General features: G+C 35.7%; 2 protein-coding genes and 1 pseudogene across 9 annotated transcripts in view; 1 reads left to right on the forward strand and 2 right to left on the reverse strand.

The window, feature by feature from the left end:
• NEK3 (NIMA related kinase 3) overlaps positions 1-10,241 on the reverse strand; it is a 21,243-nt gene extending 11,002 nt beyond the window's left edge. For 2 of the 4 annotated variants that reach the window (XM_011370345.2, XM_011370344.2), the window contains exons 1-8: positions 9,925-10,241; positions 7,645-7,815; positions 6,116-6,209; positions 5,931-6,028; positions 4,728-4,811; positions 4,101-4,168; positions 3,917-4,003; positions 1,804-1,858 (exon numbers count right to left, since the gene is read on the reverse strand). In XM_011370345.2, coding sequence (XP_011368647.1) covers positions 1,804-1,858; positions 3,917-4,003; positions 4,101-4,168; positions 4,728-4,811; positions 5,931-6,028; positions 6,116-6,209; positions 7,645-7,815; positions 9,925-10,140 — 873 coding nt within the window. In that variant the 5' untranslated portion in view covers positions 10,141-10,241. The other 2 variants (XM_023536716.1, XM_011370346.2) reach the window with 2 other exon arrangements.
• LOC111745873 lies at positions 6,718-6,835 on the forward strand (annotated as a pseudogene).
• Positions 10,242-16,762: 6,521 nt separating the features above from the next.
• The window catches only part of CKAP2 (cytoskeleton associated protein 2), an 18,823-nt gene continuing 8,249 nt past the window's right edge, over positions 16,763-27,336 (reverse strand). For 3 of the 5 annotated variants that reach the window (XM_011370349.2, XM_011370350.2, XM_011370351.2), the window contains 7 exons: positions 26,685-26,760; positions 25,704-26,569; positions 25,049-25,253; positions 23,745-23,915; positions 21,970-22,039; positions 17,947-18,190; positions 16,763-17,453 (listed from right to left, as the gene is read on the reverse strand). In XM_011370349.2, the coding sequence (XP_011368651.1) occupies positions 17,198-17,453; positions 17,947-18,190; positions 21,970-22,039; positions 23,745-23,915; positions 25,049-25,253; positions 25,704-26,569; positions 26,685-26,760 (1,888 nt within the window). In that variant the 3' untranslated portion in view covers positions 16,763-17,197. Of the gene's footprint in view, positions 17,454-17,946; positions 18,191-21,969; positions 22,040-23,744; positions 23,916-25,048; positions 25,254-25,703; positions 26,570-26,684; positions 26,764-27,336 lie in introns of all 5 variants that reach the window. The other 2 variants (XM_011370348.2, XM_011370352.2) reach the window with 1 other exon arrangement.

Here is a 27,336-nt window from a genome sequence, read left to right on the forward strand (position 1 = left end):
TAACCAATGGACTATATACTTGAAACTAATTAAAATTTTTTAAAAAATATAAGTACAGAGACTAGAATACCCATTATAGAGGTTAAAAATGAAACAGCAATTAATATACTTTAAACCATGAGGAAAAATCAAATAACTCAAACTTATGATTCAAATTAGGGGCCAAAAATTTTTTTTAAATTTTAGTTACTAGTCAATAAACTATTCTAGTGATAAACAGAGAAAATAGACTTCAAGCAATGAGTTATTTATGCCAAATTCAGAAGCTGAAATGCATTGAAAAAACATGACAAAAGAAAATTAATAGTCTAACCATTACTGAAACAATTCATATGCTTCTGCAAAATGATTAGGGGAAAAACAACTTGTTCTTTCAATATGACATGAGTAATCACTTTAAGCAATGTAGTCCAAGAAAAAAATTTATGAAATAATCCAAGATTAAATATAATTAATTCTCTATAAAAACATTAGAACAAACAAAAAACCACTAATGCTCAACACTTTCAGAAATTTTAATTCAATTAGTCTGGTGTGGCCTAGGCATCAGCATTTTTTAAAGTTTCCCAAGTTGTTCTCATTATGCAACTGGCCTTATAAGCCACTTATATTCAGGGAAGACAATCTTTCATTAACAGTGCCCTCAGTCTGAGTTACTTTCATCTAGTGCTGGTGAAGAATTTTTCTCATATAGTCACTCACGAGCTCTACGTGCTCTCAACCACATCTGTAAAAATGCTTGCTAGAACCAAGTGTTAATCTGTGCCCAAAGAACAGAATTTATTTCTATGCAAAGCTAAGACCTAATAGGAATCAGAGCTATGACTGCTAATTCTGTTTAATAAACAACTGCTGAGCAAGCAGGACAAATTATTTCACCTCTTTTGGTTAAATTATTTCTTAAAATATCTTGAGAAAATATATAATATAATAGGGTTGAGTCTGTTTTCTCATAATAATTTAGTTAGAGAAGAAACTCACATAAGTGAAAACTAACTGCAAAAAGGTAAAAATAGTGCTGCCACTCTGGAAAACAGTTTGGTGGTTCCTCATGACCGAGCAGTTCCACTGCTAGGTATATAGCCCAAACAAATGAAAACAGGGATTCCAAAGATATTGGTACACTCATGTTCACAGCAGCATGATTCACAGTGGCCACAGGTGGAAACCCCCTAAACGTTCATCAGCAGATGAATAGATAAACACATGGTATAAACACACAATAGAATATTATTCAGTCATGAAAAGGCACAAAATTCTGACATATGCTATGGATGAACCTTGAAAACCTTACGCTACGTGAAGTAAGCCAAACCAAAAGAAAAAATGTTGTACAATTCCATTTATATAAAATATCTAGACTATGGAAATTCATAGAGACAGAAAGTGGATTAGAGGTTACCAAGCCTGAGAGGAGGGGGCTTCAGGTACAGAGATTGTGTACCTGTGAAGGGAAAGTTTTGTAAATAGGCAGTAGTGATGGTTGCACAATATTGTGAAGTAATTAATGCTACTGAATTGTATACTTAAAAATGGTTAAAATGGCAAATTTTAGGTTATACATATATATATATTTCCAAAAAAATAAGAATAGCAAAAAAGTGGGGAAGGGAAGGGGAGGGAAGCTATAAAACACTAAAGAATGTAAATTCCCTATTGGTATCTGCCACAAAAGTGGCTCAAGCAAAGATGATAACAATGGAAACATATGAAAACTTTTATAATTAATTCATCCTAGGGAAGCAAACTTCCTATTGCAGACACAATGAGAGGCTGCCTTTCCATTTTGCCCACCATACTTACTGGATGCTTCAGGGTACAGAGCTCATACAGAATACAACCCAAGGACCAGATGTCACTGGAAGCAGAAAGAAGCAATGTGAGTTATGAGTTATTATATGAAAATATATATACTTTCTAATATGAAAAATGAAAAATTAACTTTAATAAGAACAGATATTACAAGTAATTCCTAATTATTAAAATAAAACATATGGTAATTTTGGTCTAATACTTAATTACTAACAGTAATGTTCACAATAAACTCTCTGCTTCCTAACCCCGACCCGTCCAAATCAGACTGGTTCGGCTGTCACTTCAGTAGCATTTGGTGCAAAAGGGAATCTTTATGGACTCTGATTATCATAGTTGGAAAAAAGACTTTAGAAGTCCTCCAGTGCAGCTTCCACCCAGACCATCCGTGCACAACACCAGGCCTTTGATCACATCTCCTGATGGCCAGCAAGCTACCTCAGGCACAGTCTACAGCCCTGTTGGAGGGCTCTAAGGCACAGCGTTCTTCTTTATCATAAGCCAAAATGTGTCTTCTGGGGACTCTCTCCACTCTATTAGCTCTACATTCCAAAACGAAGAGATGACTACCCATTCTTCCACAAAAGAGCTCTTCAAACATTATGTCTACAGTGTGCCCAGGACACTCACCCTTGTTCATGTTAAGCATCTCCATCATCCACACCTCCTAGCTGTCATCCTCCAGACTTTTTCTAGATGATACTCAAATTTTAATGGTTTTAATCAACTGTTTCCCCCAAATTTTAATTTTTTTAAAGTTTGAAACCTACAGAAAAGTTATAAGCACCCACATGCTCCTTTCTAGTTTCCCACTGTTAACATCTGCCATGTTTATGTGCTGTTTCCCTCCTCCATTTATATCTGAAACTCCTGGGAAAAAATTGCAGATATCAAACACTCCACCCCTAAACATGTCAGTATGTATCTTGTAAGAGCAAAGACATTTTCCCTCATAAACACTATCATTATCAAATTCAAGAAATTAAACCTAAATTCAATAATATTTTTAATATTTTTGTCAAACTGAAAATTTCCCAACTGTCCTAGTTAGTCCCTTTATAGATGTTTTGTCCCCAACTCAGTCAATTTTACTCTTAAGGAAACTATTTAGTATAGATTATCATACTCTTTCCAGAAAGCAACTTGATAGAAGGTAACAAGAGCCTTTTGGTGTTGCTACTTCTCTGAATCTATGCCAAGAATATGATACAAAACAATGACATATTTATGCACAAAAGGTGTATTAATCACAGCACTGTTTATGACATTGAAAACTGGAAACAACACAGGAATGTTAAGTAAATTTTGAAAGAGCCATGTAGTAAAATATTATGCAACCATTAATAATATTTATGATGAGTTTGCATATGGGGGAAAATGAATATGATGTAACATAAAGTGAAAAAAAAAGCAAGATACTAAATTATATAGAGAGTACAAAACTAGGTTTTGGTGGGGGGATGAATAGATGAAAAAAACACTAAAATGTAATTAATAGTTGCGAAAAAGTGGGTGATTGCCATTTCCTTTCTTATACATCTCTATATTTCTAATCCTTCCTATCCACCCACTTGTTTAATGGGCACATATTACTTATATTCAGAAAAAAATTTGTTTTAAATCATAAAGTCTTCATACTGTCTCCTTGTAATCAATTAACCTATCAGTCAAGTGCTTGTTATCTAGTCCTGGAAATGCTAACTCGGTGACACAGTCCAGTGATTCCTGAATTTTGCTGCATGTTGGAATCACATGGTGATTCTGGAAAATTAATGATGGCCTGCTTCCCACCCAGACATTCTTATTTAATTGTTATGCTTGCACCCTGCACAATGGGATTTTTAAAAGTAGGAACAGCAAAGTTGGAGAACCAGTGATATAATTCACACTAGAAATGATCAGAAATGCCTTTCTTTCAGCATTTACATCTAGCTCCTCTCAATTCTGATTAAAACCATTGGAAAACTATGACTTCCATCTAGAAACCTGGGAATTTAAATTCAATACTGCTTTCACATATTTTATTTCAAACCGAATTTCATTTGTAGGCTACAATGCCTATCACTAGACAGTTATACTTGCACGAAATAAGTACATCACTTACCTTTTATTGTTATAAGGCATATTTTCCCATATTTCTGGGGGCACATAATAAGGTGTTCCCACATACGTACAAGCAAATGCCATGGGACTAAAAACAGAGAAAGGCAAAAAATGAGTACAGAGCATTCTTGAATAATAGATATTGGATTTTGATTAGTGTTACTACCGTAGATAGACATACATACTTGGAGAGAAGACGGGCAGATCCAAAATCTCCCAGTTTTACTCTTCCATTTTGAGTGAGGAAGACATTCTGCATTAAAAAAGAAAAGTTCCATCATTCAAACATAAGGCAGAGGTCTCCAGAGAAGCTGTCTTTCAAAGTCTGCTGACGATGGAGATTAAGGGTAGATGCTGATAGCTGAGTCCCCGAATGGAACACAAAAAGACAAGATAGCCTCCTGACAGCTACACATCCCCCTGCTTGGGAATTTAGGATGACTGCTTAGAAATTTAACAAGCAAGCTTCAGATTATATCAGCAGACCCTGATCAACCAGCTGGGAATCTGTGCCAGGATAACTCCATGTAACAGGCCCAGGTCACAGCTGTTTTCCATCTGAAAATATATAGTCTTAGTAAGCAGTCGCTAAGAGAGCTTGGAATATATTAACATATACTACTAAAGAGATTTAATGACCTTTTCTGGGGTAGTACCTTATTTGGCTAGTATGAATATTAGGTTGACAAATATTTCTAAACTAAATAAAAATATCTCAAAGGAAACAGAATAACATAGAAAAAAGACTAAATGAAATAGTTCGGGTTTTTTTTTTTTTTTTTTTTTTTGGCCCAAAAATGTATTCCACTTACCTTGGATTTGATATCTCTGTGTAACACATGTTTCTTGTGAATATGATTTACTCCAAGGCACATTTGTGTAAACCAGTTCAGTATCTGTAAGATAAAAGCATGAAAATCTGCAAGAATGCAAAAACTGGTTCGTGTTAACCCAAAATACCAAAGAATCCTCACTAGGTCTTAATTGACTTGGGTTTTACATAGGTAAATATGGAATTCCTAAAAATGACATAGTTCAACTAAGATTCAGTGTTGCCTGGAGAAAGTCAGAAAAGCTATGAATTCTATGTTTTATTATCTTATGTATGGTCCAAATAGCAATTTATTTTAATAAAATTCGCACTATAATTTTCTTGTGTTCAACCATTTCTTAAATCCATATATAAAGATAGTTTACCATTTAGAAATGAATATGCTACAAATTTATAGTGTAACCAGTACATCAGATTTTCATTTCCTTTTTCAGATTATTCTTATATTAACATTAAAAGATCTCATTATATTGTCAACAATCCTTTGAGGTCAGTATTCTGTTCATAAATCCCTAGTCAACAGTACCCAGAATTTCCAGGTGCCTACAATTAAATGATTTTTTTTTTCTTTTTTGCCATGGAGATTCATCCATTTAAAGCCAAGTTTGACTTTCTATGGAACCTATACTTTTAACAAAACAACTGCTAAATAAAAAAATATTTATAGCAATACAGTTTTGTAACAAACCCCATTAAAGCTGTTTAATTCATTCAAATATCAGTATGCAATTATCCATTAAAAAGGCAGTCTAGTGACTTAAGGAAATATGCTAAACTTTAGAAGGAAAAAGATTGAGAAAGGTACTCCCAAGAAAAAGATGTGGGCTTCATTCTTCTGATAATCTAGAAATACAAAATAAATCTATCTGCTCTCTAAACTTCAAATACAACAAAAATCAATTTCAAATATCTAATACAAAATATAAGTAATACAACTTTGAAATCTTCTAAACATGGAAGTTTTATTCCTTGATAATTTAAAAAAACTTATATATCTATTTTACTTCCTAAAAACATCCCAGGCAGCCACATCCTGACAATACTACGCAGCAGCACAGTTACAGAAATGAGGCCTAACTAGTGTCAGGTAATCACAGATATCATGCTTTTATTTAAACTTATGCAGATTTTGAGAAAAGTTGCTTCTAAATCTTGAAGGAAACCACGTAATTCAGTCTCTTACCATATCTTCAGGAAACAGCTTTCCTCGCTGATGTTTAATCTTCTGCATGAGGTCTCCTCCATCACAATATTCCATCACAATATACAGATGTCCTTCAGCTAAAACAAATGTAGGACTCTTTAGGAAAGCATAGTGGCCATAAATCAAATTCAGAAATGCACATATTTGGGGGAATTCATATTTACCTTCAAATGATTCTTTGAAAGCAACAATATTGGGATGTTTCATTTTGGCTAACAGAATAGCCTCCCTCCTAGAATTCTGGGTATCAGAGAAAGACTAGAAGAAGATTTTAAATAAGTGTAAATGTAATACTTCATTTTAAAGTAGAGCTTCTCAATAATATAGTTTATATGATACTTCAATGCCAGATACAGTGTTACAGCACTGCACCTTGAGACAACTTAAATTTATCAAACTCTAAGAGAAAATATGTGGTGATTTTTCAACTATAGCTATATTTTGCATGCTTAAACTGACCCCTTATATCCTCACAAGTATAGATGTAACATCAGCCTAAGCATAACCTGATTTGGAGAGTTATGCCGTTAACAGTGGTATATCCTTATTAAAAACAAAAAGAGAGATTTCATGCTTTTACTGTCTGTATCATTTTACCAGTCCACTGGCCCAGATAAAAAAGAATATACTGGTGTATTACTGCAGCAAAGATGGACAAAGGCCATATGCAAAGTAAGTTTCCAAAACTGTTTATCCCCTGACTTACTTTATGAGGATGAAATCCTGAATGATTTCAATTGAATTGCAATTAAGAAATTACACAAAGGCCTACAGCCATACCATTCTGAACACACTCGATCCCATCTGATCTCAGAAGCTAAGCAGGGTCAGGCCTGGTTAGTACTTAGATGGGAGACCACCTAGGAAGATAAGTGCTGTAGATGTAAAATAATTAATTAATTAAAATTTTTTTAAAAAAAGAAAGAAACTACACAAGGGTTCTCAGACCAGCAACATCAGCACCAAATGGGAACCTGTTAAAAATGCAAATTCACAGGCCCACCCAGACAGCCTCAAGCAGACACTGGGTGGGGGTGGGGGGGTGAGGCTCAGCAATCTGTTTTAACAGGCCCTCCAGGTGATTCTGATGCCTACTCAAGTTTGAGGATCACTAAATGAGGACAAGAAGGCAGTTGTGAAAAAAATAGCACTCTGGGAATTTTATTAAAATGTATTTTTTAAAAATTGATCAAAACAGTATTAAGCAGCCTCCGTGGCAGATTCTTTCACATAACAACTATAGTACATAGTGATAGTGATAAATCAGTACCTTCCTCAGCTTACAGGAAAATAAAACCTAAAGTATTCACAGAATAGGTTCCCTGATACCAAAATTTAGCATTTTAGATCTTTGCTCTTCGCTATATATTTATGTTCCTTTTTCATTAATATTGCACCTGAGTTGTTTTTGGCAAAGACTCCCTACACCCTTACGTATATGAAACTGGAAATTATTTCAAATTATTCTCATTGACATAAACAGCAATCATCTCCTATGACTATTTTTCTCCCTTTTTGTTAATTACAATATCCTAAGAACCACATAAGATATATCAAGACCTTGTAAAGCTAATGAATAAACCCATTACATCTTTTGCATTGAGAAGCAATTCCACGTTAAATCTCAAGAACTTATCTTCCTATACGAATTGCATGTACACTTTCAACATGAGCTAATTTCTTCAGCAGTGACCTTGGGAAGCCTGATTTCCTTCATGGCAAACATCCAATTACTGCTGTCCTGCTGAACCAAAAGGGCTCTGCCGAATGAGCCCTCCCCGATCACTCTCAGGACTGTGTAGCCGTCCATGCTGGGCACCCACGCAGCCGGCTCCACTCCTGCAGTCGCACGGGCTCTCCCAAACTATATTCAAAAACAGAAACATTTGAGAATTACACTTATTTTCAAAAGGCAGACTTAATTCAAAGTAGCTCTAATCATCACGACAGGACAACAGCAACTTACTCCTTTATCATTCAACAGGTAGACACTGAGGACCTGCGCCAGGTTTTATAATTCTGCCCAAATCTCTCATCATTTCTGCCCTCAGAGACGCCCCAATGCAGACAGGACCACAGATCTCAACAAATGTGGAGTGGTAAGTCTTACGTAAACAGCTGTGCTGGCACACAGCAGAAATATCTAAGGGAATTAGGAAAATAATATTTAAGCTGAAGACTGAAGGATGAATGGAAGCTGGCTAGGCAGAGGGGGAAAAGAGTGATGGAGGCAGAGGGAATCATATATTTAAGAGCAAAATAGATTGTGTTCAGTTCAAGGAACTGAAAGAGTACTGAAACAGGCTGGTTAAAGCAGACAGGGCCTGTCTGAAGGCCACTGTAAGCCAAGTTCAGGTAGCTGGATTTTATCCTCCAGGTAACCAATGGGCTGTCTCTGAAGAGTTTTAATCAAGAGAGCAATACAATCATATCTGCATATTAGAACACTCACTCATTCTGGCTACAGAGTGAATGGACTGGACAGGAGAGGGACAGGAGGGCCAACGTGGAGACTCCAACAATAGGTCAGGCAGGGAACGGAACAGGGTGGTGGCAATGGGGATAAAGATAATGGGCAGGAAATAGGTATAAAAATTGGCAAGATTTTTGGTGATAGATTTATGGGGGACAAGCAGGGAGAAGGGGCCAAGGTAGACTCCCAGGTTTCTGGTATAAAGTGGGTTAATAATGATGGTATGAGCACAGTGACTGTATGTGCGGTTTTGTTGGATTCTTCTGGCAGTGGTAATGTGGCAGAGGTGGGGAAAGGCAGGTTGAGTTGGAGGTGACTGGGTCTAAGAAGAGATATTAAACACACAGAGTCTTTGAACTTCAGTGTCTCCTACACTTCCGGGATGAAGCAGCTAGTTGGATTGCTTAATATATAAGAGAATAAATATAAAGTTCCTAGTACTTTGGTATAGAGGAGACCCCAAATAAGTGACAGCTATTATTATTATTATTATTATTATTATTATTATTATTAAAATCTTAGAAAGGTGTTTTTCTTTTCATTACAGAAAAAACACTGGAATGAGTCTACTTGGTTTTCAGGAAGCAAGTACTTGTAGTGTTTTGGTTTTGGTTTTGTTTTTTTAAATCACACCACAAGGAATTACAAGGCATAGAGAGTAGAGTAGGTAAAGAAAAAAAAAATCACAAGCCAAATCTATAGCATAGTGCGACCTGTAAAACTGTTTGTATTCCTGTTTATCATAGAATTATCAGGAAACTCTAGAAATAATTTCTCCAAATAACCAAATCAGATGCACTGTCTTCAAGACAACTTTCAAGAACGGTTAGGTCTTTCAGTATATTTAGGGACCTGAAAGAAAAAAGTTCTCTGCCCATATTCTAAGTGACCCCTGGTATTACACGATTTAACAAGGAAGCCAAGTTTTCTCATATTCCTTTTTCTCATATTCTTTTTTTTCTTCAGGGTCTTTATTCTATGTAATAGACGGTAACAAATAAACACAGCAACCACAAACACTCTTGGCTGAAAACCACATTTGATCTTCTCTGCCACATTTGCCCTGTTACTCAATATTACACCCATAAGATTAGTAAGAGACTTGTATATACTCTGAATGTGACAAAACTATCTCTTCGCATGCCTAGGCAAACACCGAGAAAGTAATGCCCAGAAGTGGGAGCACAGGTGAGATACAGGTGAGGCTGAGAAGGTGCGTGCGGGGTGACCCCACCATGGGGGAGACTAGCCACCCAGTTCACCCGCGACCAAATCCTTGCTCCCGGGGACCCCGCTCGCCAGGCAGGCCCACACCCGCGCCGCACCCCGGGGACTGGGGGCTGCGGGCTCGCGGCCAGGCCCGGGGGGGCGCGGGTCCTTCAGCTTCCGGAGCGAGTCTCCCACTCGCCCCTACCCCGCGCGGGCGCCGCCCGGCCCGCAGGCCCCACGCCCGGCCACCAGCCGCGTTCCAGAGGCCGCCCGCCGGACCCGCCAGCTCACCCAACTCTCTGCGCCCGGAGGCCGCTCCTCCGCCCCGCGACCGGCGCGCTTCCGCGGGGCGGGCCGCCGGGTCTTCTGTCGGGTTGCGGGCCGAGGAGGCTTCCAGCGGGCGGCGGGAGGCGCGGCTGCGGAGGAGGCGGGCCTACGAAGGGCGCGTGTTAAAACTGTTCTAGAACAATTCCAATAGTACTGAAGGAAAGTGGCCGCCAGTAACATCAGTTTTGTCTCCAGTTTAAGCGAACAGCCCACGTAGATAAATTTCACGGGCACAGCAGTCAGCTTACTGGCTGTGACCTTGGGCAAGTATGGAGAGCGGAACAATACCCTCCCCGCCCCCAGTAATACCCTTTCCGCGCCCTCCCCCCACAATATGCACATCGCACTTTCTGGAATTTGTGCATTTGTTAAATTACATGGGAAAGGGGAATTAAGCTTACAGGTGGAATTAATGTTCTAACTAGCTAACTTTAAAATGAGATTATTTTGGATAATCCCAATGGGCCCAATGTAATCTCAAATGCCCTTTAGGTGAAAGAGAGGCAGAAGAGGCAGTCTAATACAAGTGAGATCTGACTGTGGAGGAGAGGAAAGGGCCACCAGCTAAGGAATGCAGGTGTCCTCAAGAAGCTGGAAAAGGCCAAGAAAGGAATTGCCCTCTTGAGCTTCCAGAAGAAACTCAATCCTGATGATAGGTTGATTTTTAGTCCAGTGAGATCTATTCCAGACTTCAGACTTCTAGAAGATTATAAATTTGTGTTGTTTTAAGCCACGAAGTTTGTGTTAATTTGTTATAGCAGTAATCAGAAATTAATATTGCAAGTAATTAAAATCTCTATGTAAAAGTATAATACCTATTGCGTAGGACTATTGTGAAAATTAAAATATATTAAATATGTTAGAATGTGTATGTTAGAGTATATGTTAGAATTATATATTAGAATATGTACATAGAACAATGTCTGGTTATAACTTGTAAGTGCTAAATGTACGCACTATAATATGTCAGATTTAATGTACAAGTATTCTGCAGTGTAGTGCTAAGAGTAGCCGTATAATGTTCCAAATGGTCAGCACTGGCAACACCTGCACCACTTGCTTTCTTTGTACACAGTGAAAGAGACTCATTTCAATAAAGAACAAAAAAACAGAACCACCGCACGTGTCTATACCCAGAATGCTGCTACAGCTTAAGTTGCCATGAAGTGCTGCGCCTGCAGATTGAGAAACGGGCACAGAACGCAGCCACGAATGATACAGTCATCACAACATCAGGAAAAAGGGAATAAAAATGCCTCTTTCCTTTTCCATTTAGTGTGGACAGTCATGAAAGAGACTCCTTCCCTTGTTCCACCAGTGTATTAGTTTGCTAGGGCTGCCATAATGAAGTACCACAGACTAGTAGGCTTAAACAACAGAAATTTATTGTTTCAGTTCAGGAGGCTAGAAGTCCAAAATAAAGCTGTTGGCAGGATCGGTTCTGAGGCCTGAAGGAGGGACCTGTTCCAGAGCTGGGGCCCAAGTCCTCTTCGGTTTGGAGAATGCCATCTTTTCTTTGTGTCTCTTTACATCATCTTCCCAGGCATATTGGATGATAGGCCAGCCCTAAACCAATATGATCCCATCTTAATTAATCACATCTGCAATGACTCTGTTTCCAAATAAGGCACATTCTGAGGTACTGGGGGTTATGGCTCTAACAGCCTTTTGGGGTGACAATTCAACACATAACAATCAGCAAGCATAGAATGGTAAGGATGAGGAAATGGGGACATTGAGAACAGATGTGGCCCCTCTTCTCTACAGCTATTGCCAATCTTGGATCCCAGCCAGGGAAGCCTCTGAACTGGGTAGGGATTGGAAATAATAAAATGTGATTATTATTGATGACATATACAAGTTGCTAGAGGCTAGGCACTGTTTTAAGTGAATTAATACCTACAAAGTACTTAGAATAGGACTAAATAAGTGTTAGCTATTAACTCATTTAATCTTCAAAATAACACTAAAGATATGTGCAGTTATTATCACCGAGGTACAGAAAGGTTAAGTTACTTGCCTCACGTCCCACAGCTAGTAAATGGTAGAACTAGAATTAGAACATAAGTGGTATGGCTCCAGAGTCTCACTCTTAAGTGCTACGCTACAATAATGTTGCAGCAGTAAACAGCGTCAAAAGGTGACTGAGTTACAAAGTCTGACAAGGACTCATTAGATTTAGCAACAAGAGGTCATAGGTAATCTTGAAGAGAGGGAGAAACCAGATTACAGTAGTTGAGGTGGGATGGTCAGAAGAACCAAAGAGTATAGGATACTTTCAAGAATCTTAGCCATAAAGGGAAGGAGAGAGGGTGATAACTATGGGTAGAGGGAAACATAAGATTATGAGAGTATTTTATTAATGGGGAAATTATATGTTGAGAGATAATAAATCAATGGAAGGAAAGAGAAGCTGAAAATACTAGAGGCAGAGGAGACCAGGAAGGTCTAGTTGAGACTGAAGCAATCAGAAACTAATATAGGAAGTAATTAAACCTTTCTATGTAAGAATCCAGTAGGAGGATTAGCTCTGGACTAGATAAATGACTGACAGATTTGCTTCTGAGACCAGAGGAGAAAATAGGGATGTGTATTGATGAAGACAATATTAGAAAAGAAGGAATCTTGAGGGTCTCAATTTTCTCTATGAAATAGAAAATTATAAGTAATCTATATAGTTTGGGTGTTGGGACAGAAACCTTGAAGAGGAAATTTTTTTAATCAAGATTTTAATATGTTTACAAGTTAAATACAGTAAAACTCTGAGTAGTGAAGTTTTGATTATTGTTGTCAGAATACGAGAGGAAACTAATGTGGACGAAGGCTTCTGAGCAGCTCAGAGGTGATGCCAGTGCATAGCTGTGTAATCGTCTCTAGCACTGAGGAGGCTGGATTAATCTAAAATTGAGATTATGCAGATAAGCAAAACAGAAGAACACTGAGACGAGAGAATTGAGGGTGCTGTTATAAGAATGGTTGGAATAATACACCTTGGCATCTATCCCTGTGAAGGAAGTGAAGTCTAGACTGGCACCATCCAGTATGTAGCCACGAGATGTGTGGCTGTTGAACACTGGAAAAGTGGCTAGTGTGAATAGAAATGTGCTCTAAGTGTAACATACACACAGAATTCTAAAGAATTTGTACAAAAAAAAGTAAAATGTTCCATTGATAGTTTTGTGCATTGAGTAATGCTGAACTGATATTTCAAATATATTGGGTTAAGTAAAACATTATGAAAATTAATTAATTGTGCTTGTTTCTTTTTACTTTTTTAAACCATAGCTACTAGAATATTTTAAATTACATATGTATCTTGCAATATATTTCTATTTCTAGTACTGGTCTAAAAAGTCACGATAAGGGGGCGGGGAAGGAAGCATTTGATGAACTAGAGGTCTAAATGAAGTAAAAAATACATACAGAGGGAGCAAGGGAGAAAGAAAGTCAGCAGGAGAGTAGCTGTGAAGAGAACAGGACCATAACATCAAGATTTCAGAAGTGGAGCAGTTCTTGGCAATGTCCAGGTCAGTGTTGTGGCCTAGAAATCAGTTGCTGAAGTAGGAGGCAACGTTTATTGGAATGAGTGGTGAAGGAGTGACTGAGGCGTCATTAGATGGCATTAACAAGGACAGAGGAGGTGGTCATCTAGTTCAGGGATTCTCAACCTCACAGCTGTTGACAGTTTGGGCTGGATAAATTTTTGTTACAGGGGCAGGGTGGAGTGGGATGGTCTTGTGCTTTGTAGGTTGTTTGGTAGTGTCTCTGGCCTTCTCCCCACCCCTGCCCTCACTCATGACAACTAAAACTGTCTTTCGATATTGAAAGTGTCCCTGAGGGGGGGTGGGGGTGGGGATGGGGAGAGGTGGAGGCAATGCAAAATCACCCCTGATTGAGAACCACTAATATCGTTGGATGCTCTGAGCCCCAAAAGAAGGTGGAAAAGTAATGGTCTTCAGGTGATAACACAGTAGGCAATTGCAGACATCACTCTCAGCTTTGCAGTATATGGGGTACAATGAACAGGCAGGAACTGATTAGAGAGCCAGATTTCTGTCCTGGTAAACAGTATAGATAAAACAAATATTTTCAAAATATTAAATTACTATGATGCCCAATGACCTTTGAATCTCAAAGTTAATTTTCCTGAATTCCTAATAGCAGTTTTAAATTCCAGGCCTTGTTGATAGAGAAAAAAGAATCGTCTTAATTTTATAAGCTGCTTCTTATGTATCAAGAGAGCTAGGTCTTAACATAGTTTCACTAAAAGCCATGAATATAGAAATGAGGGACGCTATAAGGGCAGTTTCAAGCAGGCATGAAACACTGCTCTGCTTCTGAAACATTGATGAAAAGAAAATAATTCAGATCTGAGAACCTGCTCCACTTAGCATCAGGTGGGGGCAGCTTGAAGGCTGGGAGCTGTAGTCATCAAAGAGGTAAGCTCTCTCTAGTCTGCCATTTGGGCTGGAACAGCTGGAGCTCCCCATGCATCTGTGTGGTTAACATCTTGGGGTTGAATATCCCTTCGGACACCCCCACTTCCCCAAAGTGGTTGGAGTTACATATTCTATTTTTATGTGTTTAGTAGATATCCTTGTTTTTAAAGGTAAGGGCATACTGTTTTGAGATATGATTTACATATAATAAAATTCACCCATTTTGAGTACACTTCAATAAATTTTGGCAAACATATAGCCATGTAACCACAATTAAAATACAGAACATTTCCATTACTCCCAAACATTTCTTGCCCCCAACCTCCGGTCCCAGGTTAACTTCTGATCTGCTTTGTCAATGTTTTTTTCTAGAATTTCACATAAATGGAATATAGTATGTAATGTTTTGTCTGGTTTCTTTTATGTCTTAATTTCCATTTCCTTTTGCTTTAATTTCCATTGTGTGGACACAGCATACAATGTTTTTTCATTCATCAGTTGATGGACTTTTGGGTTGTTTTGTTTTTGGCTAATATGAATAAGACATCTTTGTGTACAACCGTTGTTGGGGCATGTTTTCATTTTTCCTGATACTTAGGAATGGAATTGCTGGGTCCTACCCTCACATTTTATATTTTTAATATTTAAACCCTTAGTGCTTAATAATGAGTACACATAAATTTCTGCATCCTGCTCCCAAACATAACAAGCTTATTAGCAAAATTAGCTTTAATTCTCCACTTTGACACCTCTCCTGTTGAAATCATTGGGGTATTTTCATTTCATATCATGTTTTATAATCTACAATTATGTAGACTTCACTTTTTTTTTTAAATTTGATGTGCCTAACTATTCTTTTAAATAGATTTACTTACCTCACTGGAATCAAACCTTCAGGAATACTTTCAGGGAAGTTCATGAGCAGTAAACTGAATCCTTGCATGTTTGAAAGTTATTTTGCCCTCAACACTGAATAATATCTTGGGTACAGGGTTCTAGTTTCACAATCTACCTCCTCACAGAATTTTGAAGATCTCAGGTGTGGTAACTGGTCTAGATCCTGAATGTCGTGTGCTTGTACTCAGAGGAGGAACTAGTCCTGCTGCTAAGTGCTGCTAAAGTCTGTGTGCTCTACCACATCTTTTAAAGATTCCTTTAGAAATATCTTGCTTAAGAAAGCTCTACCCTAAGGAAAAAAATGGCTTTTTACATTTCCTCCTAATATACTTACTTATTCTACCTGGAATTTATTTTCGCAGGTGATGTAGAGATTGAAATTTTTTGTTCTCAAAATGGATGAGTGGTTCACAGTCATTCTTTACCGTATTGAAATGTAAAATTTATCATTTACTAAACTCCCATGTAATCTTAGGGTTACATTGATCTATGCCAATGAAAAGTTCCTTGACTTAATAAATTAGAAAAAAAGCAAGCTGCATAACCATATATGAAGTATGGTGCCATTCATATCCAACAAAGCAAAACAAAATCCACAAAATCTACATACACACGTGTTTATGTACTTGTCTATGTATATGTTAAATACACAGAAAAAGTCGGTAAAGTTACCATACTAATTTTACATTTAAGAAGGGTAGTGAGATTGGAGTAGAGGGACTCTGGTTTATCTGTATTCAGATTTAACATGTGTATATTTGGATACACAACTGTCAATAGTAAACTTCCAGGCAGGAGTCTTTTTCCCTGCGTAGTTAGTTACTTTGTTGTTCCATTGACCTTCGCTACCCAACCTTCATATGATCATCCAGTGCCTCATATTTACATATTTCAGGTCTAACTACATGGAAAAAACTGGTCTTGGAAGTCCTGATTCTAAAAACCTATGAAAAGGATTCTGGCAGTCCAGCTTGGGTCAGTTATCCATTTTGGCTAATCAGCCAGTGGGGACAAGCAGATGACATGGTACAAAATGACCAGAAGGGATTATCTCCACTTTACCCTTCACAAAGATAAGGTTCAACTAAGTAATTTCTCCAGGGTAACTTAACTTTTAAGGGAAGGCAGAAGCCAAGATTTTGAATATAGGTCTGTTGGACTTCAAAGCTCATGTACCATATATCACATCCTTAAATGTTACTGAAACCATCATTATGTAGATATTTTAATTTATTGTATTCATATTGGGTATACAGTTTAAAAAGCAAAAATTCTATTCTCTAGAGAGAAAACAATAAATAGAAAATAGATGCTATTATACAAATGGAATATATGAACGTAAATAAGACTATGTATGAGATTTTCAACCACATTCGTATTACAGTTTTAAAATTATACAGTCTCTTACAATGACCAATTACTTATTTGAACAGTTGAGTTGGTAGAGGATCTATGCCATTTAAATATCAGTTCAAAGACATACAAAACAATTTTATTGGTGGTACTTATGTGTGTGGGGAGAAGAGAACTGTTTACGATATTTAACTATCATGTTTCAAGAGACATGATTTAATAGTGAAGTTTTTATATTACAAAACAAGATTAAGTGTTAGTTATTTTAGGAATACCAATGAAACATGAATGACATTTACTAATCATATTCAAGGAACATAGTAAACTAGTTGACAAAATTTACTTATCTTAGAGAAAAATCTTTGCAGAGATAATGTAGGATTTAGCTTTCTGACGCACAGAAGGCAACACCTACTATAATGTCTATGTTAGTAAAAGAGCTTACTGCAATGAATACTTGGGTACCTGGCCAACTCCTGACCTAGGACGTACAAAGCCACAACAAACAAAACACCCCAGGAATAAAATCCTCATTCCTTAGCATAGCTTTATGTTTCTTCTGTTGTTTCAGTCTCTGTATACATCCGGCACAGTGCTGCATTAGGGCGGCATATAAAAGCATCAGTTTCATCTCCCAACTCTGTTAACTGTTCCAATGAAGACACGCAAGGATAATGGTCTTTTAACATATCTGGCAATTTAGAATTCTTGTCTTGAAGACGTCGAGAACGTCTAACTGGTGTTAGAAACTTCAGCTCTTTAAACATAGAATTCATTTCATCAAACTGAATCTTCTTTTTTACACTAAAAAAAACCCACAAAATTATTTGCAGAATTAAAAAGCATGTTAATATTTTTACTTTGTAGTTTGATGCTATTTATCATACTATAACTTATATGTTACAACCATGTGATTGTCTTATAGAAAAGAGGTACTGCAAGCTCCTTGAAATAAAGAACTTATTCTTTTCTCTATTTTTTTTATAACTTATACACAGCAGATAACTTGAATATTTGTAGAATTGGCTAACTGAATTATAAAACCTGTTATCAATAGTATACAGTCAGCAATTAAATAAAATGATGTAAAATTTTTTTTTTCAAAATGGCAATATATAGAGAAAGCAAATACAATATTTAAAAGGTGAAATGTCCCAATGACATTCAATTTGTTTGAAATCTTTGTATTAACAAATAGTAATTCTAATCAGAAGCAATCTTAAAGATTTTAAAATACCATATTTATTATCCTTAAGTGTAAAAACAAATCATAGCACATGACAGTTTATGAGCTTACCTTTGCAAGTATGGTGTAGTAGACACATTATATTTAATTAAGCAACTCTCCCTAGTTTCTGCACTAGGGGTTTTAACATCAGTGGTTGGATGTTTTGTTTTGTCATCTTGCTCTATTTCACGATCTTGAAATATCACATTTTCTATTTCCGGGTTTCCTGACTCTAGATTACTACCACCAATATCATCAAAGTTGACTTCTTGGATTGGTTCCTTGGTTGCGCAAGCCTCCTCAAAATTTTGTCCTATAGAAATACATTATAGATTAAGCTTTCGGTCAAATTTAAAGAACAAAATCAGAATACGTTGAAGTATTCATAGTAGGCTAGATTTTCAAAATAAAATAACCAATCCATCTCTTAACCATGACTTTTCATAAGCAAATACTGCTGACAACTACTTAACAAATATTTATTAACTCCCATATGTCAGGGATTATAGATACAATATAAGAATGACATCATTCCTGTTCTTTAAGAAGTTCACATTCCATGGAAGAGACATATAAAATAATTATAAAACGAGAAAAAGGCTGTAATTGAAGTAAGAACCCATAAAAAGAATTAACTAACTTTGTTTGTGGGACAGGGAGATGGCTAGGGAAGGCTTCATGAGTAGCATTCATGCTGGATCCTGAAAAATGAGTACTTGACAAGACTAAGGAAGATAACCTTGGTATGAAACTTAAAGAAAACAATCTATGAAGACAACATTAAAGGGCCAGTGTGCTCTGAATACGTGATAAGGAGCAAGGTCAGAATGTGGTCAGGAGGTGATGAGTTTGGATAGGTAGGAAGGGGCTAGATTGTAATGAACTTTATGTGCAAGAAGTTTGGTAAAAACAATGCACTGGAGAGACAAAGATATAATTAGATTTGGTCACTATAAAGGATGGTTTAGAATGGTAGGGAATGAAAGCTAATAATATGTAATATGCTAATATAAGAAGACAAAGTTGTTTTAACAGCCTAAGCAAGGCATCAGAGATAGGCAGTGAGAAGGAAGAACTCAATTTAAGAGTTTTTTTCTGAGTTAGTAGTTAATAAACAAAAGAATGCATGTGTATGTCTGAATTAGTGTACATATTAGGAGCATCCCTTCAAAAATTTCTTGCTTAGGAGTCTTTAATGACAGAAGAGAACTTTTTTTTTTTCCCTTTCTTTTTGGGTGGAAGAGATGGTGGTATGGGGAAGCAGTGAAGGAAGACGAAGAATTCAAAATAAAACATGTTAGATGTAAAATACTTGTGAGACATCTGATAAATCCATTAAGCTGAAAAGACCTCTAGATTTGATTATTAGGAAAATATTAGAGATTTTTACTAAGATGTTTCAGTTACATGACAAAGTGAATGTAGTTCTTTTAGTGGGAAGAAGTTGGAAGTGGAAGAGAGGGAATATGAATTCTTTAATTCAACAAATATTTATGAGCCAAGCATTGCATTAACACTGGGGATGCAATAATGAGGAAGATCAGACACTGTCCTAGTCTATCAAGTTTACAGTGCAAAAGACAAGGCAAACAAGCAATCAAGTACAATAATACTGCACAGAGAGAAAAAACAGTGAGCACAAAACAGATACATCTAATCTAGTTGGGTAGCGGAAGAAAGATGGCTATTAGAGAAGGCTACCCCAAAGAGTAGCATCTGAACTGAGGTCTAAAAAATAAGGAGGAAATCAGGTTAAAAATAGAAGACTGGCTTGGATAGACCCAGAGGCAAGACAGATAGAATAGTCCTTTCTACGAAATAAAAAAAAACTAAAGAAAGAAATTCAGGGATGTGAAAGAGTGAAAAAATGACAAGAAGCTGGAGTCAGGAATTTAAGCAGTTAAGTGACAGGGCATTTTGGTTGCGGTGTTGAGAATGGATTGAAGCAAGAGTAGAGAAGCAGGCAAGTTAGGGGACTATTATTGTAGTCCAGGCAAGAGCTGTAATGAAAGTAAGGGTGAAGAGGAGTAGATGAATTTTAAGAGATGCTTATGAAGTTAAACTGAATTTGACTGGCTGAGGAACAGGGGTGTGGATGTGGGAAAGGAGTGAAATACAATATAATCCCAAAGTTTCTGGCTTGGAGAATAGTATGAGTTATTGAGACAGGGAACCAAAAGAAGGATAAGGTTTTAGGGGGAAATGTGTTCAAGTTGGGATATGCAGGATATTGAGGTATCTGAGATACAAACAAGTGGTACTTGTCTCTCTTATTTGTCTTCTATTTCCCAATACTATTTAGAAATAATCTTAATTTGTAAAATTTATATCTACAACTTTTAATTACCTATTTCAGAAAGCCAAGAGTTTATCAATAGCATTTCCTTTTCCACCTAAACAAATATTCTACCTGCTAGAAAAGATTCCACTAACTAGTATTATCCTATTAAGGAAAAATAAGATAGAAAACTGAATCAGATTTAAATACTGTTTTCTCTTTCCACATCTCTCTAGAGCCAGTGAGAATTATGAGAAAGAAGGCTTTTTAAATGAAATTCTTATTTCCACTTTGCTGTCTTTAGACCTAAGACACAGGAATGATCAACACAATAAGTCTAATTAACATCTGATCCATACACAGTTACAGGATTTTTTTTTTTTATGATAAAGACTTTTAAGATCTATTCTTTTTGTAAATTTCAAATATGCAATACAGTCTTATTAACTGTAGTCATGCTGTACAATACATCCCCATGGCTTACTTATTTTATAACTGAAAGCTTCTATACCTCTGGATCCCCTTCACCCATTTCTCCAAATTGGGTTATTCTTAAACTTTAAAATTCTCCTTGTTTGTGGTATACTAGTCTTTCCTGATTTTTCCTCTCTATCTCCCTGACCATTCCCACTCCAGCTCCATCATTAAATATAACTAGTAAGATCAGATCATATACATCTTCTGTATGTCCCCTGGGGGCATATTAACAGCAACCATAAATTGAAATATTCATTGTTGAACTAAACATACTGCCAATAAAAGATAACCACCTCCCACACATGGGTAAACCATTAGCATATTAACCTCATTGAAGGTTTTTTTTTTTTGTAACATGTAACAAAAATGTGTATAACACACTTAGAATTTCAATATGATCTTTGATTTTATTTAAAGTTTAGCCCTTGACCTAGGTCTCTATATTTTAAATTCATTTTGTCTACTGAAAATAAGGTACTTATAACTAATCTGAAAAGCAATTTAGCAGCATGTCACATGAGCCGTAAAAAATTCACTGTTTGACTCTTTTTAAAATTAATCAAAAGAAAATAACCAAATACAAGCAATAATGGTATATAACAGGTGCTCAAATATTTGTGATTGGGTAATACAGTTACAGTAAAAAACTGGTAATAACTCTATTAAATAAGGAAACAAATTAGCTCACACTTACGTAATGATTTCTCCCCTCTCATCTAAGCTAATTAATAATATTAATAATGGCTAAAGTTTAATGAATTTACTATGTGCCACAGATTTTGATACTTATATACATTATTTCGTTCAATGGTCTCACCAATCTTGAGGAAGATAGTAACATTATCCTATTTTACAGATAAGAAAGGGGTTAAATTTCCTGTAAGTTTACAGCAATTGGCACAACCTATATCTGAATCTAGAAAATGTTTACATTTTATATACTTGACAGCTAATTGAATGTCTTATCACCTCTCAACCTACTATTCCCACAAAGAGAATTCCTAAATGAGCTTCTCTACAGCATAGAACAGATGACAGAATTTTATATGTAAAAAGTCTTTAGATATCATCTAGTCAAACTGCCTCATTTTTAAGACAGGAAATTAAGGCCTAGATAGGTAAGGTAACTTTCATAAACAGATTTGGGTTTTGAATGAGACCTCCTAATTAAAAATTCTTTATACTATACAGAGCCATTGAATCTCAGAGATATGTCAACAGAACTATGAGGAAAGATCAACCTATATATTTAAAAAATGAAAAATAATAAAACAGTTTAGCAAAGAAATTTAATAAAATCAGAATTCACCTGAAGAAAAGAAAAAAAATGAACTTACCAAATTTAACTTTTTCTTGACTCTTCATTGTTAGAATATCTACAATTGCATGTCGCATCTCTTCAATAGGCTTGATTTTTTTAAATGAAGAAAGCAAACTCATAAAAGTTTTATATTCTCAGACCAGACATTAACTTTGTTGTCCAAGTTGAAAATATTAAAACCAGTAATTATAAACCACTTATTTTGCTATTCAAATTGAAAAAAATGGCTGTCTTTTCTAATTTATACAATAAAAATGAACTTAAGGGAAAGAATTTTATCAGTTTAAAATTTTTCTCCATAATTTTTCTTAAGTCTTTGGTAATTTACTGTTTGCCTGATATGAACAAAATTAGTGAACGAGTAGCAAATTAACATTATTAACATCTATTAAAGAGCTGATTATATTTAAATTTACTTTAAATTTTTATTGTTTACACTTTTCCTCCTACGTTCAAGTACATGGTTATATTTTTGTTTCGCATGGTATTAAATGCATCTTTGAACAGCTCGTTTCAAAAATTCAACAGTTCACTAATTGTCCATCATATGCCAGATATTATGAGTACTTCCTGTGTTCCTCTGAACTACCAAGCCTGCTAATGCAATAAATTAAAGACATTATATAAAAGGAATATTCTGGTCATATTCTTAGTTCTAGAACTTAGTCTTGAACTACTCACCCATCCTGCTTTCAATTTGCTTGGCTAATTTTGATCCTTGTTTTCCAATTTCTGCTCTAGTGTCACATCTTTCTCTTTACATCACTGCACTCTATGAGAACCTTAGCTGCAGTTATACATCCTAGTTATACTGCCATAAGCCACCTTAAGTAATATCCCTTCTCGTTCAGTGTAGTAGGGACCTAACAATCCCTTCCAGGTGGGATTCTGTCAAATGCAATTATCCTTCAGCAAAGTGATTTATATATAATTGCTAAGCTATTGAGAGAATAACTACTGAATATTTGATTTCTGATTCACGTGAAAGGTCAAATAGCATTTGTTGGCTTTGCTGAGACTATGGTGAATAGACGACCTTTAAGCTTAATGAAGGGCTAAAAAGAATTTTTTAAAACTCTTTGTAAACAATCTCCAAGAATGCATTTTTGAGAAACCTGGTCTAAAGGAAATACATTTTAGAAACATTTGCCCATAAAAACAAAACAAAACAAAAAACCGAACTAACCCAAAAGCCTCAAGATACAATTTATTCTACCCAGGGCTTTTTGTAGCAATAGAGTTGGAAGAGGTGAGAGATTATAGTATCAAACCACTATGGTGGTAAAAATGTCAGAGAAACTAGTGTATTGCCATTTTCCATATGTGAGCAGGACCAAACATATGGCATATAAATGTGAGTACATCAAGATACACTCCTAAAGTGAGAGTTCTCTTACAAAGCCATCAGAGTTTGCTAACATTTTTTAAGTTAATTTAATTCCATTTGTGTTATATTCAATAAATTTTAACATTAAAAATTCAATTTCCCAGATTTCTTTATCAATGAGGAATGTGCAAAATGACATGTGCTAAAATGTTCTCCCAGCAAGTTTCATTAAATGTACATTTCAGCTTACAGTATATCCATTTTCTAAGGTCTGATTATCCTGACTATATAAGCAAGTTTTAGAAAGTTGAGAAACAGCTTTTATAACATGCAATCCTTGTGGCCTTTAAACGTTCATTACCGCGATATGTATTTCCACAAATTTTATTATGTTATGATGTGTTCCAAATAATCTTGACTCATTTACACTGTAATTAATAAAGAACAGTAAGTTTTAATCTCACCTGAGCTCCTGCCAGAATGGCCTTCTCATAGATTGCAATAATATTTTCAATAGGACTTGTGAGTGGCTCAATACGTGCCAGGCATATCCAGTATTTAACAAGTTTTTTGGCATCTGGAATATTTTTAATCAGGTCGTTCAGTGTGTCCAATATTTCTTCCTTTGGGCATCCCTAAAATATCAAGAAATAACGTGAGTGATATCTTTTAGCCTAGAAAGTATGAACAATTAATTAAGCTTTCTATAATCAAGATCATTGATAGAGAAAAAGTTGATAGAAAATTATCCATAAATATATTCGTATTCATTATTATCTCCCTTACTCCAAACTTATTCTGAATAGCTAACAAAAAGCATTATCAGTCCTAAGTACAAGGCACACATACACAAAAGAAATACTAGTTGAGAAAAATATTATTAAAAAAATGATTAACATTCTATTTGGTCTTGATGTTTTTCCTCATATATTGTGGGATTCCATTTATCAATTATTTAGTATTTAGAATTTTTTTTATCTATCAAATGTTTATGAATGGAAATAGAGTGCAATTTTTTTTTTGTCAAACTGTCAGGTTTTGATATTAAGGTTAAAATGAACCTGTGATGGTTTATGTAGTAAGAGCTATATATAGGTTAAGTAGTAGGACAGAAAAATTCCAAAGTATCAAAAAAAAATCCCAACTGAGCAGAAGAATCAGAGTTCCCCGGACTGTAATTTTCACTGGTTCTCAGAACTACAGAAAGTTTAAAGATGCTCAGGAAGACCAGAGTAAGGTCGGAAATTACACTGTGTGTATTCAGTCTTGCTCTGGATCTTAGACAGTAGCGTGTGACCAAAAGAAGATTAAAGATAGTCGGGAAATAAAGAAAACATTCTGGAGTTACTTTATATAGTCTGTCAGATTTTGGTCCAAATTGAAGAATTCTACAGTGAATTCAAGACCATGATGATGTTGAATGAGATTAAGGGATTTTGTTTGCAAATATTTTAATTTGAATTTAATCTATGATAACAATGACTCACTATTTTGTTATTTCAAGTCTTTGGCAAATTAATAACATCTTAGAGGAATACAGTATTTATTACTCAAGTAAAAAATTTATCCCTTTGATATATTTATATGAACTCAATGAAAATGCAGTCCATTAAAGGCTAAAGAGAAGCAATCTCACAATGAACATTAAGTCTACGTAAAATCACTGACGCAGAGTCTTGGTCAAAAAAGACTGATGATGTAATTTAATGAGATATTTATGAAGGTAATTTGCAGCTACAAACTACTACACAAATTTAAGATACTCTACCTCATCAATCAGGTGAAGGCATTCAGAAAACGTTTTGTTTACTCTTTCAGTAAATAATCTTTGTTCATCTTCTTCTGCCATGGTAGTCCAAAAGGACCCAACTGGTTTTTCATTTTGTCCTTCAGGTTCAGGCTGGGTAACTACTGAGCTCGGAGGCCTTTTCAGCACTCTTCCTTTGCCAGCTCTCCACTCATTCAGACGAGCTCTACAATTAGAAGCAGTGGATAAAAATTACTGTGACACTGCTGATAGCATTGCTAAATAGAAGAAAAGTTAAAAAATATTTCAGGTCTTTAAGTAGTTACATGTTAGTGGCATACATAGTTCACAAATTTGAAGAAAAAATATTAAACATATCAATGTTAATTATATTCTCAATGACCCAAGAATGAATTTTTAAATGGGGAGGTTAGAAAATGTTTCCCAATTTTATTAAACATTTTAACTGATGTTACATGAAACAGCCTAATAAAACATACTCAAACAGTATAACTTATGTTGTACTGTTCCACAATATAAACTTGCTTCAATTTGTCTGCATATGACAGAGACAATCCACACCAAAAAAAGTCCTAAGACATTCAAGGAAATTATAAACCAAATTCACAAATAGTACGAAATTGAAAATTAAGCTAATTAAATCACACCTACTTACTTTCTCTCTTCTGCGGTTTCCTTGGGCTGAGCCGACCTACAATTGATAGTTGCCTTTGCTATAGTATGTCTGCGCTGGTCAACAGTTTTTGCCTTTTCTATCAGTTTGATATTAGCAGATGAAGCAGGCCTGGCTATAATTGCAGATGTGATGCTTCTTGATAGTGTCTTATTTCTTTTTACTTCCTGAGAACTGGTTTTGACACTAGATAAAACTGGATTTAATTGCAGTAATTTTTTCTCATGAGGCCCTTTCCGAATTGTAACATTGGCAGAGGTTCTACCGACGTCTTGTTTCACAGAGTCCTGGGTATTAGTGTGGTGACTTCTAATGGGAGGACGCAAAAGTTGTCTGTTCTGAGGTACAGTGTTCGCTCCTTTAGTGGTGGTCATCATATCTGAGGCTTTGTCACTTTTCACCGTCACACTGTGGGTGATTACAGGCTGAGGCTTTGTGGCTTTAGAGATAGTGGTAGAAAGTTTCTTTGTTGGTGCAGAGCTTTCATCTTTGACTTGTACAGGTTTTCTAAATGAATTAACCTTAGACTGAACGATCTGGCCACGATAAGATCCAAGCACGGGTTTCTTGAGCGTGTTAGCATCTTGCTTCGGTTTTTCTGTAGTCATTGGTTTCTTTTTATTGTTGTTTTTAATGTGAAATGCTTGGCTTAATGTAATACGTTGACTTTGGGGCTCGTCTTTAATTGGTAACAACTGCAGAGTTTGATTATTATTCTCCAGATTATGTGTATCAATTGTTATATTTGAATTGGTTAATTCATTAGAAGTTTTTAAAGGAATACAAAGTTTGTCCACTGTTATATTATTTTTGCTTCTTGTAGGTCTATTGACATTTTCTTTATCAGCCTAAAAGAGTTATTTAAGACAAATCAATATTTCAGAACTCATTTCTTTCAGAAAGAGTTTAGGAAAGGGAAAGGAAGAAAAGAGACAGTTTATGAGGACTATGTCCATATCTTACCATTTTTGTCTTAAGTTTCAGAACTTTTGTTTCTTCTTGGACCTGACCCTCCAATGTCATCACTCTTTGGTCTCTGCTACTTAAAAAATACCAAAGAGATTTCCTTTTTGCGGGGAAGAGATGGAAAACTTAATAGTTACCAAACTTCATTTTAAACTGAGGCAAGAATTTAAGACATTTAGTTGTTTTAAACAAAACATTTCTATATTATAGGGTTATTAAAAGGTATAAACAAGATTGCTGAAAAATTTAAAGCTATTTCCTTGAAAGTCTTAATAACTTATCCCCATAGAATATGTAAGCACTAGATAATCTCACTCTAAACCATTCTAAGTCATTCAGATAAATCTTCAAAAACCTTTATAAGCAATACTTTCTTTGGTTAGTTTTAGTTTTAACTACTCAGTAAGATTTACACTAAGAAAAATATTTAGTCTTCTTAAAAGAAATACAAAATTTTCATATACACACTTCTAGTTTAATTTATTAAGAATATGGACTTTACAGGACCAGATGGCTTTACCAATGAATTCTACCAACCATTCAAAAAAGATTTAATACGTATTCTCCTCAAACTCTTCCAAAATAATCAAAGAGGAGGCAATATTGCCCAACTCATTTTATGAGGCCAATATTATTCTGATACCAAAAC

Source organism: Pteropus vampyrus, unplaced genomic scaffold (genome assembly GCF_000151845.1).
Source record: "Pteropus vampyrus isolate Shadow unplaced genomic scaffold, Pvam_2.0 Scaffold167, whole genome shotgun sequence".
NCBI lineage: Eukaryota > Metazoa > Chordata > Mammalia > Chiroptera > Pteropodidae > Pteropus > Pteropus vampyrus.